Source organism: Mustela lutreola, chromosome 12 (genome assembly GCF_030435805.1).
Source record: "Mustela lutreola isolate mMusLut2 chromosome 12, mMusLut2.pri, whole genome shotgun sequence".
Lineage (NCBI taxonomy): Eukaryota > Metazoa > Chordata > Mammalia > Carnivora > Mustelidae > Mustela > Mustela lutreola.
The window spans coordinates 78,636,603-78,648,315 of record NC_081301.1 but is presented as its reverse complement, the minus strand read 5'-3'; the positions used below and the strand labels follow the sequence as shown (position 1 = coordinate 78,648,315).

The following is an 11,713-nucleotide window of genomic DNA, read 5'->3' as shown; positions in this document are numbered from 1 at the left end:
ACAATGTTTCCAAATGCTTACCTTTCTCTTTTCTCTCCAACACTACACTCCCCTGCCAGAAATAAGAGCATTTCCCCCTTGCTTTTTGGTAGTTCTTTACTGTAAGAACCAGGTTGGGTTGGGTCCCATGAATAATATAACCCATAAATAAATGGGGGGCCCCATTAGATTGTGACCTCAGGAGTTTCTCACTCTCATGCTAGCCCATATGCATCCTTCAGCAATTTGTCAAATGTCTGTTTAAGTGTTCCTACCAAGAGAGCAGTGATGAGCTACTAGTGCCTTCTGTTTCAGGTAAGCGAATCTTAGGTATGATTTTCTACATTGACACTCTGAAGATTTGAGGTAGTGGTTTGCCACTGTGGTTCCAAGAAATGTCATTGATTTTTAGTCTGTTCAGCATTTTGCTTCTTTCACAGACTGAAGCGATGACTCCCAGGCTTTTTAAATGTTAGATCTGGAACCAGAAGTTGCCCTTCAGAGAATGACTCTTTATTTTCCTGTACCTCTTCCCACATTTCTAAATGAATTTGGTAGGTCAGATAAACACCTAAAATGGGAAGTCTAAGGAAAGAATAGACATTAACTCCTCTAGGAAAGGAGATCTGATGAAGATGTGGCGAAGGATTAAGGGAAGCACTAATGTTTCCACTTGAAACACATAGTCTATTTGGGTATGGTGGTGGCTCTTGGGTAAAATCCCAAACACAATGATTCTGCAGTTCCGGATTGGGTTATTTGGAGAGTATGAGGTCTGTGTAAGAAAACAAATTTTCCCAAGTCTTGATCATGAGTCACATTCCCATGTCAAGCATCACTCCGTCAAGCCTGCCTTCACGTTGGGCTGATCAGGAGAACAGTGCTGAGCCTCTGAGAAGAGACTGGGGTCTGAGCTATAGCCTAGGATACAGGGTCTACCCAAAGGGAGCACAGATGTGACTGTCGGGATTCAGTTTGTATGTCCTATCTGAATAAAGAACTTCTGAGTGAGAATATCAAGTATGGACCTCCCAGACAAAATCCTCCTTTGTTTTTCAAAATAAAACCTTAAAATTAAGAAAAGCAAGGAACACAAAGTTCTATAAATTAAAATACAGTCCTTGTGTTCTTGGATAAAGAATGTCTTCATTTCTGAGAGAAAAGTGAGAGATAAGTCCCCACCCCTCACTCTTTTCTTTTCGTTCTAGCATCAGGGCAGAGCCAAGAGGAGGAAAGGTGGGACTCTGAATGGTAAGTTCTGCCTATTCCACCTGAGCTCTCCAAGGCTCTTCCTGTCCTTTCCATGAGGGCTCAGGTCCATGATCTCTGAGGATGCCAGCTGCTAGGTATATTCCCTCTCAGAAAACAGAGGCCTCAGAGGAGAGGCTCATGGACACGCAGTCAGAATGCAAAATCCTTCTCAGAATCCCTGCTCTGACCATTACTGAGCATGAAGCAGTGATGGATCTGGGCAATGGGTGCTGCCCAATATGTAGCCATGTGAGACATTAAGAGTCAGAACTTCTGAAGTTCTGAGACTTTGTGAAAGACCTGTGACATCATGGATACTCAACTTCCTCTTTGAGGTAACCATTGACCTATGTTCCATATAAGGTGGTTTTCAGTAACACATGGGATAGATAATACATACAAAAGCCCACTGTGAATGATCAAATAATGTAAGTCTTAATATCATTGATCATGTGACCTTATATCCTAATAATTGGTGCTCTCCAAGTCCAATCTACCAAGGATATCTTTAAAGAACACTCTATTCAGGCTTCTATAAGATCTCTCGCTTCTATATTCATTATTCTCTTGGTTTCCCAGGGTGGAAAACTTGCCAGAGAGAAGTAGGGGAGGCAAGAAAGGTGCTTTCTCTTCTGTAAAGGTGAGTAAACATAACCTTCTTCTATGTACCCCTCTTTTAAGCAGAGTCTATGTATTTTTAGATCCTCAGGGAAGCCTGGAATTGACATGGGATGGAAAATTCTCTGAGTTAGAATTTGAAAGTCTTGGGGATATTGGTGGGTGGGGGTCTACCTTTGCCAGACTAGCCAGGGTCACATATGTTTGTTCTGGTCCTGGTTACAACTTTGTATGTCCTATCTCCCTTAGCCCACTAGGCCGGCATCATGATACCATCCACTTTCATCAACTATTATGTCCAGACCCCTTCTGTGACATATGTAACAGCACAACTGCTGAGGTGAATCGGCTGCTGTTCCAGAGACCCTGGATGATGCTACTCCCTCTGTGATCCCCTTGGTTTCTACAGCTTCTGTGACTGACTCATCATTCACTTTGTCTCCCAACTTCTCTGCAGTTGCTCCAGGAGACCTACTACCAGACTCTTTGCCTGAGCCTTCCCCCCAATCCCCTCCATCTTCTCACCTAAACAACCTAACCTTTAGCTGACTTTTTCTTACCCTCACCCCTAGGTACTCTCTGCCACCAGAGCCAAAAGCCTAGGATTCTTAATTCCCAGAGAACCATTCCATATCTCTATCCCGTGCATTTCCTTCTTTCCTACCATATGATGTTCAGACAACAAGAGGCCACTTTACCTCTGAATACCATCTCCACTCTTGACCCCACCATTTCACAAAATAACCTCTTACCACACCTGTCTCAGACAAGGAAACCCAGTGATTCATTTGCTTGTCATCATGCACCACCAACTTCATCTGTTTCACCACTGCCAGACTCCCCTTTAACTTTGATTCAATCTAAATCAATTTCCATCTCACTGAAACCTGTTCCTGAGAATTCATCTCCAGATAGTCCTGGTGAGATATCTACTTATGTCCCAACAATTAGAGGTAGTGACTGTTCAAAGCCATCGAGTTCCGAATTCACCTATTGGCAGGCCCATGCCAAGAACATGTTCCTCCCCACATCATCACACTCTGATGTTCACCAAGAGCAAGTCTACCTCCATCAACCAGAAACCTGTCTCAGGAGAGAGTCTGCTACTAAACACAAGGAGGCCAGTGGAATTTCTTTCCCTGGTCTTATCTTCCAGGCCCTATTGCAGAGACAAATGGAGAAGAGAATGGCTTTCCAGATTTTAGAGAAGAAAGTAAAAGAGGAGGTACCATTTTCCAAACAAATGTGGTCAGATTACCAAAGGACATCTTTAGGGAATTTGCTGCAACCACTTGATGTACAGTTCACCACATCCTCCAATATTGGATGGAATACTGAAGGCAAACCAGAGCAGCTCTCTATTTATCAACAGCTCCTCTATGTCAAGGCTTTGGCAGAAAACTTGCATCAGAAATATAGCCAGCTCTTCTGGGGTCTTCCTTCTTTGCACAGTGAGTCCTTAGTAGCCACTCTCTTGTTTTCTAGTAGTACTTCTCCACCAGAGTCTCACTTTGTCTTATTCAATGGAATTCATAATACCTCTGCCATCAAAATACAAGCATCTCCACCACTTCCTCATTCCCAACTATTTCCTCTCCCCATTGTACACCCACAATCCTTGCCTCAAACCTTGTCCCCATCCCAGCCTCTACCTTTCAATAAGGTGAACACCCACCCCCATTTTCAATCCTGCCTCCCCATCATACCACCTTCTTCATCCCTGATTAGGGACTGTGGAGTGTCTTTCAGTAGATCCAGGAATGAATCAGACTCTCCTATCTTGACTGAAAATCAACACCTGGGATGGCACATGTTGCAGAAGCAACAGGAAAATTTGTGGGCTTTAGTCCCTGTGTTCCAGAAACCTGAAGAAACCATTTGTCCTCGAGCTCCCAACCTTCCGCTGGTTAGCCAGTCATCCCATGCCTATGTACCAGTCTCCATCCTTCCTGGCCATTTTCATATCATCTGTGAGCCCCAGGAGACAATGGAGTTACATAGCCCAAGGACGGTAATCCCACACTGGTGCCTCCATGACTCTAGAAATCTAGACTCCCTAGCAGTGTTGGAGCCTCAGCATACATTATCAGAACTCTCTCAGCAAGACAAAGGCAGACATGTTCACTCACAATTCTCTGAGTTTCAGGGCCATAGTAACAGAGATATAGCAAAGACTGAATTGAGTCTCCCTGGAAGTTTCCATGAGAGGGTCCAAACAAAGTTTCAGCTAAGGAAGGATATGAGGAGGAATCTTGGGTATATCCTAGAGAAGAGTCCAGAAGACAGGCGACAAAGGGTCTCAGAATGCCACCTAGTGAAGGGTCTGAGGGCAGACTTGGAGAAAAGTAACTGTGTGTGTCATTCAAGGAATCACTCAGGGAATGAATTATTGAATGTCTCAAGGAAGAACACAGACCAGAATCAAACGAAAAGTATTCTTAATTTACATATGAGCAAGAAGTTTTGGCAGATCACTGCGGGTAGGATTCCTATAGGTGTGTGTTATTCGTGGCTGGCTGATGACAATACATTGCCTTTTTCTGGGAGTTCCCAGACTGCTCGAGAAAACACAGATTCTAAAAAGACAATGGTGGGTAGGGTTTACGGCCAGAGCATCACTCTAGAGCATTCTTTTCTTGATCCCAGGACACAACAGGTGCTAGAGGCCCATATTATTAGATTTCGCATGAGTCAGAGGTGGGGTCTACCACTCAGGGTTCTTGAATCCATAAAATTCTATATGTTGAGAGAAGCCAAAATATGGCCTCTTCCCCAATTTGACTTTTCCTCCTCAGCCATGCATATTTCTGGGGTCAATTCCAAAGTTGACTTTTTTAAACCCCTTGAGGGAAGCTCTAAACCTTTTTTGGGAAACAGGGTGAGAACAACAAAGTCAGTCCCCACTGCAGATCATCCTCTCCCCACTATGTCATCTGTGGGCAATGAAGGACAGGGGGGCCTGAAGGCATCACACTCTGACACTGATCATAAGACTGCAGAGTGTATCCAGATAGCTGAGTGGGGCAGCCAGACTTTTCAGCCTCTTACACACAGCATCAGAGCTCAAGTGCGACCCAGTGAGACTGTACCAGACAACACAAGTGGCCCAGAGGTACCCACAAGTCGAGCTGGGGCTGGACATGAGCCAGTGCATGAGAACTTGAGTTCCAGTAACAGAGTAGATATGGAACAGGGCAAGGTGATGGTCGAGAGGAATTTACAACACTTTGCCATGCCCAACCTGTCCAGGGATATATCTGACACCAAGGAGTTCTGTACCCTTCAATCCCAATCTTGGGAAATCTTGACAACCAGTGAGTTGGGAAGCTCCAAAATAATAAATGCCAACATGAATAAAGTAGAAACTGCCCTGACCACAGAACACCCCTCACCAAAAATACTGATTCCTCAAGATTCTAAACTATCAGACCTGAAAAGACAGATCCTGAGTGAGTTAAAGTTTAAACTGGAGAGTGAGGAGCATAACCAGGCTCAAGGAAGTCCCACTGACATGCACCTTCCTTCAGAGAGCTTGACTTCCAAGGCTTCACTGACTCAGTCCCAGAGTGTGTGCAGCGGGGACATGGAGGCATCCCAGGTGGTGCATGTCCAACTTAAGGACAGCAGAATTAGCACGGCGGAGCAGAAGGAATCCTTGGGCTTGAAGCTGGCCTTCTGTAAGGGCCAGCCTATGAATTTCTCACAAAGAAGTGCAAAGAAAGTGAGACCTCAGGATCCCAAAGCAAGAAAATGCAGAAGTGAGGACTCAGGAGTAGGGACATCTGCAGGCAGAGAGGAGAGCCTCCATGTTGAGGACATAAAATTAAAGCATGCTTCAACTCTGTCACAGAATGAACAGTTTCCTCTTGAAAGTTACTTCAGAAAAAAGATGAGTCAATTTTCTCAGTGGATCAATTCCAAGAAAAAAATCACAGGGCATCAAGAAAGTCCCCAGCAAAAAGCCAAGTTCATGTCCACCTCAGCGCAGCACCAAGACCCAGTTGAAAGTGTGGCTACTTTTGGGAGTGATTGGCCTCCTGAAGCTCAGAATTTCACTACCATTGGGAAGGTCCTAGAAGAGAAGGAGGCACGTGGATATGAGGCCTCAAAGTTAAGCCAGCAGCTGGAGGAACTACAGGCCCAGGTAGGGCCTGACAAGAGACCTCCCTCCACATATCAGGCTCTTTCTGACCCACAACAAGAGAAACGGGCAAGTATCAAGTCCTGCAGCCAAGAAGCTGTCTGTGCTGCACAGAAATGTCCTACAAGGATCACACAGAACAGAGATAGGGTCACACAGCCTCAGAAAGCTGAAGCCTTTGAGAATCAGCTATTAAGCCAGAGTCAATGCCCTTCTTCTCTGCCTTCTGGGGAGTCTGTGCCTCATCCAAGCTCCACCTGTGTGCATCAAGTATGCCAGGTCCTTTGGGCCACCAGGGGTGACCCTGATGAACGTACTGTGTTTAGCGATTTGACTCTTCTACTCAGACAGAAAATGCTTCTCCAGCACTTGCAGGGAGAAAAATTTCCCTAAAGAAATCATTCAGTCCTTATTGATAAAGGTTCACAATTTTCATGACAATATATCCTCTGATGAGAACAACCTTCAGCACAACCAAGAATATTAATCCTCCTCAATAAACATTTCTTCTAATAGAGAGTGGTGTTCTCTGTGTGCTACACTGGGACGGGGGTTGGCGCTTGCAATCAGGGAAAGGAAGCAGTGTGTTCAACTTTTTTTTTTTTTTTAAGATTTTTGTTTATTTATTTGACAGACAGAGATCACAAGTAGGCAGAGAGGCAGGCAGAGAGAAAGGAGAAAGCAGGCTCTCTGCCGAGCAGAGAGCCCGATGTGGGGCTCAATCCCAGGACCCTGGGATCATGACCTGAGCCGAAGGCAGAGGCCTTAACCCACTGAGCCACCCAGGTGCCCAGCAGTGTGTTCAACTATTAGTAGTTAATGCTTTTGGCTTCTACAAGTGCACCAGTCCCTTGTACAAAGCTGGACAGTGGTCTTCTCAGTTTTATCCTGGGGTCCTTTATTTGATCCTGCTCTGATATCCTGTATTTAATACATTTACTTTTTTTTTTTTTTTTTTATAAGAAGTATAATGTGCTTACTCTGAAAACCTTCAGGCCTTTACAAATAGAAAAGCCCTTAAAGTATAGAACTTGATTTAAACTCTCTTTCATCTCCTCCCAAACTTTGTTGGGTAAGACACTATGTCAGCTAGGCCTCACCTCCTGGAGGCTATTCAGGCCCAATAATACAGTTTCAGCATAGGAATATATGGGATAGTCGTTGAGCATGAAGAAAGTGCCCTCAGCGATGTTGTCAGGGACACTGTCCTCTTATATGGTGCCTGCCTTCCCAGACTTCCAACATTTTAGCCCAAGGGTCCAGTAATTGAGGGGTGCATTAATTATCTATTGGGGTGTAATGGATATTAACAAAATTTAGTGGGTTAAAAAATACATATATCATGGCTTTTGTGGGTCAGAAATTCGGGAGAGGCCTACCTGGATTATCTGCTTCAAGGTTGCATTTAAGGTGTCAGCTGAGGCTACTACATTCTCATCTGGAGGCTTGACTGGGGAAGGACCAACTTCTGTACTCAGTCACATAGTTGCTGGCAGGATGCAGTTCCTCAACGTCTGTTGGAATGAGATCCTCAATACCTTGCTGGCTCTTGCCTGAATCTGGCTGGTTCCTTATCAAGTGGGCTTCTCCAGCATGGCAGCTTACTTCATCAAAGCAAGGAGAGAGTTTGCAAACAAGATAGAAGTTACAATCTTTTGGAAACTAGCAATGAAAATGACGTCCTGTTACCTTTCCTTTATTCTATCACTCAGAGGCAAATCACTAAGTCCAGCCTATGCTTAAGGGGAGGTGTAATTACACAAGGGTGTGAACACCACAAGTGGGGATGATTGGAATCTTCTCAGAAGTCTTCCTAATGCAAGGGTTTGTTCTTGGACAACTTCTTCAGTTTGCTGGCACAAAAGTCTCCAAACATGCCAAGTGGATCTTTGTCCTCATTCATGCCCAATCATCAAGGTCAAAATTTCTTAATGGATAAACAAATTTGCACCTGGTAAGTAACCATCACAGAGATTGGAGCATCCAAAGGAAGGAAGGAAAGGTGACTAGAGAGGTCAAGGTAGTTTGGGTTTATCCTCAATGGTTAATGAAAATAAAACCTGAGGACCACCTGACTTACCAGTGTTCCAACTGGGGGGCGGGGAGGGAAGCTGGTATAATATGGCTCATCTGGCTCTACCACACTCTCTCTCTTTTGCCCTAGCTCCCAGACCATAGGTGTGTAGAAGTAACCTTCAGCTTCTGTAGACCTAGCCAACATTATAGAGGAAGGGAACCCTACAGGTTGCAAGGTTTAATTTCTGTTCTTGTTAATATATTTAGTATAGCACACCCATCATTTCAAATTTAATTCTCATAGCTTAAACATCAGAGAGAATGTGTCACTCAACTATTGAAAAAGGCAGTAGTACTAGGGATCTTAAAGCACATACTCCCATTTTGGGATATTTTCCACGTACCTGTGTGTTGAAGGCTCTGATGCCTGGGAACTCTGTCACACTCAGGCACCCCTGTTCTTTCTGTGATCACAGGGATCCTGAGAGCATACTGCCCCAGCTAGGATTCTGCCTGCTTCAGCACCTAGCAGTCTTTCAGACAGGGACATCCCTCACTGGAGCTGACTTCTGAACGTTCTGATTTTGTGCTCTGCTACTCACTTGCCTGTAGCCTGCTGATGGAGGCTTCCCTTCCCTCATCACCATGGTTTATCTTCCCATATATCACCTCGGATTTCCTCCTTTCCACCTCCTACCTGGCAGAACATGGTCTCTTTTCTGTTTGTAGAGTTGCAGGTACTCTTTTCTTTGATCTCCCCTTGATTTTTCAGGTGTTCAGAATAATTGGATAGCTATCTAGCTGAATTCTTGCAACCAGACAAAAGTAAGGTCTCTTACTCCTCTGCTTTCTTGGACTGCAATCTCAATGCAGCTTTCTAATACCCTCTCATAGAAGGGCAACCTGAAGGACAGAGAAGGTAATATATATTCAGTGGGCTAGCATGAAAGAGGGAGCCAGTGATGGAGAGCCCCCTTATACTGTGAGGAATTATTTGGATGTAAAAGACGGGAAATACAACTTAACTGAGTTAAAAAGGAGAATCTATTGACTTAGCTACCTGAAAAAGTCTGGGAATAAAGCTGGCCTAAAGTACAAGGGTTCATGCTGGGGCTCCATCGATGTCTTCAAGATTCACTTTCTATTTCTTGGCATTTTGGACTTTCTTTCTGACTGTTCTGTAGCATTAGGTGTAACTTCCAAGCTTTAATTGTAGCTACAAACAGTTTTGTTTCTCAGTAGTCCCTGTAGAAAATCTCATTGTGCCTTATTGGCTCCAGTTTTGTCACATGCCCATCCCTGACCAATCACTGTTGTCAAAAGCACAATGTCATCTTTTGACCAATCCTGAGTTATAGATCCATTCTTAAAATAGGAGTGTTTGGGAAAAACAACTCTACCTGCCCAATTACTGAGACTGAGAATGGATTTAATTCCCTAGAGATCAATAAAGGGACTGTTTTCAGAAGGTGAGTGAATGCTAGGTATCAAAACAAAAACAGATGTCTAATCCAGACCTCTTTCTCTCCCCCATTTCTGCTTTCTTGTCCAGATTTATGTCATGACTAAAGCTTGGAGTTGCAGGAAACGCTGATTCTGAGGAGACTTAGGGATAAGAAAGAGGAGGGATGGGGTCCAGGAGACGAACCTGAAGTAGGAGGAATCATTCAGAGTCCTCAACATCCATGTGGTTAGGCCATCCAATAATCTGGTCTCTCACTGTTCACCCCTTCTCATCCTTGAGCCCTTTACTTCCATTCCAGTTTAGTTATGGCCATGTCCTAGAACTTATCACCAGGAACACTTCTGCCATCTGAACAGACAGTCTGACATTCCACCTGAGTTCATCCTTTCAGTTTATGCCTTCAGTATGCCAATTCGTCAACTTAGTCTGGAACTACAAGGCTTTTATACATCTCCCTGTCCATCTGACAATGGTTTGTCTTATTCCTCCCTCTCCAAGGAAAACGTCATGGTTCATCACTTAATTCCAAACCTAAAGAGCTCTTTTTTTTTTTTTTCTTTAAATTTTTATTTATTTTTAAAATTTCTTTTCAGTGTTCCAGAATTTTGTATTTATGCACCACACCCAGTGCTCCACGAAATACATGCCCTCACCACCAGCCCTTCCCCAGTCAACACCCTCAGTTAGTTCCTCAGAGTCCACAGTCTCTCATGGTCTGTCTCCCCCTCCAACTTCCCCCAGCTCCCTGCTCCTCTCCATCTAAGAGCTCTACTTTTGACAGCAAAAGTCAGTTGTGTCTTTTTTAGGCCCGTATTCTAATAAAGGGGTGATACATCTAAAATAAAATCAACACAAGTAATTATGTCGATGCCACCATAAATGTTCTATAGTATTAGTCAGCTTCAATAATCCCTGAAAACAACCCATTAGTTCCTTCTGTGTTTAGTGTGCACTAGGCATTCTTCGAAGCATTAGGGGCACACCAGTGAAGGAAAAAAGCTCCCTGTTTTTAGCCAACCTCTGTGATTGTGCTTTAGTCACTTCTCTTACCTAAGTGTTCAAAACGATTTCACTTTTCTACAATTTCTCCTGTCTCCTCCCTTGTTGAGCGGATGTGCTGGACCACGGCAGGGGAATAAGAAGTCACCAGAACTTTTCATCATTAAAAAACCTCAAAAGAGTAACAAAATCAAGACGTGAACACCTATCCCTTCTTTTCTCTTTCCTTCCTATTATACTGGAAGGTTTTCCTGGGGGATCTGTCCTTGCTTCCCAACCTACAACACTTTTTTTCACTGTTTGAATATTTGGCTTAATCATCTACTTTTCTCGAAAACTGAGAACATATTTACCTCAATACAGTCTGGCACGCCAGCAGAGTTCAGAAACTTCTAGTCAGAAGAGCCAGTAACGGATGGGATTCCGAAGTAGAGGTTCCTACCCGCCTTCTCTGGGGGCGGAGCCACGCACAGAGCGAGTCGCACCTGGGGGTGTGGCTACGTACGGGGTTAGCCGCACCCTGTGACGGGTCATGTCCAGGAGGGGACTGCATCCAGGGGCGGGCTTCATCTCGGGAAGCCACACCCAGGGGCGGTATTACTCCCAGGGTGAGCCACGCTCAGGGGCGGGCCACGTCCAGGTCGAGGCACACACGGGGCGGGGCTACGTGGAGGACGAGCCCCACCTGGGGTGGAGACTGTGTCCAGGTCAAACGGTGCTAAGAGCTGGACAACGTTCAGGACAATGCCTCGGCGGGGGCGGACCACGTCCAGAGTGAGCCCATCTACGTGCGGGGCTGAGGAGGCTGTGGTGTTTGGCTTCTTCATGGCGGCGGTGCTGTACCGTCTGACTGTTAAGCATTTCACCTCAGTCTTCTGGATCCTGTCTCCATCGCTTCTGAAAGTCTAGTTTTGATTTGCCTCAAAGTCAGATTTTGACAGAGAACTTCTGGGTATCAGAACGACCTACCCTTCTGCCCAGAAGGACCCTTCCCACAGTCTGCCTTTTCCATCCTGGCTAGAGGCCTCTCAACGCTTAAGGGCCTCAGAGAACGTGCTGAGGCTTGGGGGTGGGGCCGAGCCTGGGCCACACGAGCCCCTTTTGCGGAGGTCACTGGATGGAACTTGCTGAGGTGATCCTAGTAATGAATAGGGCGGCGATATGGACCCCTGTTAAGACTTCACCTTGTACCAGCTGCCTGCCCTTGTACAAGAAGCCTGGCTCAGATCTCATCTATTACTTGC

At 45.1% G+C, this 11,713-nt stretch overlaps 1 protein-coding gene and 1 long non-coding RNA gene across 3 annotated transcripts; one reads left to right on the top strand and one right to left on the bottom strand.

The window, feature by feature from the left end:
* The first annotated feature begins 236 nt into the window (after positions 1–236).
* LOC131812880 (spermatogenesis-associated protein 31D1-like) lies at positions 237–6,478 on the top strand. 2 transcript variants are annotated; one of them, XM_059142841.1, is made up of 4 exons: positions 237–294; positions 1,188–1,230; positions 1,810–1,870; positions 2,098–6,478. In XM_059142841.1, the coding sequence occupies exon 4, from the start codon at positions 2,516–2,518 to the stop codon at positions 6,380–6,382; it is 3,867 nt and encodes a 1,288-aa protein (XP_058998824.1). In that variant the 5' UTR covers positions 237–294; positions 1,188–1,230; positions 1,810–1,870; positions 2,098–2,515; the 3' UTR covers positions 6,383–6,478. The 2 variants fall into 2 exon arrangements, with proteins under 2 accessions (XP_058998824.1, XP_058998825.1); XM_059142842.1 differs by lacking the exons at positions 237–294; positions 1,188–1,230 and adding an exon at positions 1,577–1,658.
* Positions 6,479–7,263: 785 nt separating this feature from the next.
* On the bottom strand, positions 7,264–11,479 carry LOC131812881 (uncharacterized). The gene is made up of 3 exons (XR_009346531.1): positions 10,823–11,479; positions 8,703–8,908; positions 7,264–7,593 (listed from the first exon to the last, which is right to left on the bottom strand). It is a non-coding gene; the product is annotated as an uncharacterized LOC131812881 (long non-coding RNA).
* Between the last annotated feature and the right edge of the window lie 234 nt (positions 11,480–11,713).

What these genes read in the sequence shown, in the direction of transcription:
- LOC131812880 (XM_059142841.1), top strand. Translation starts at nt 2,516, where the DNA reads ATGATGTTCAGACAACAAGAGGCCACTTTACCTCTGAATACCATCTCC.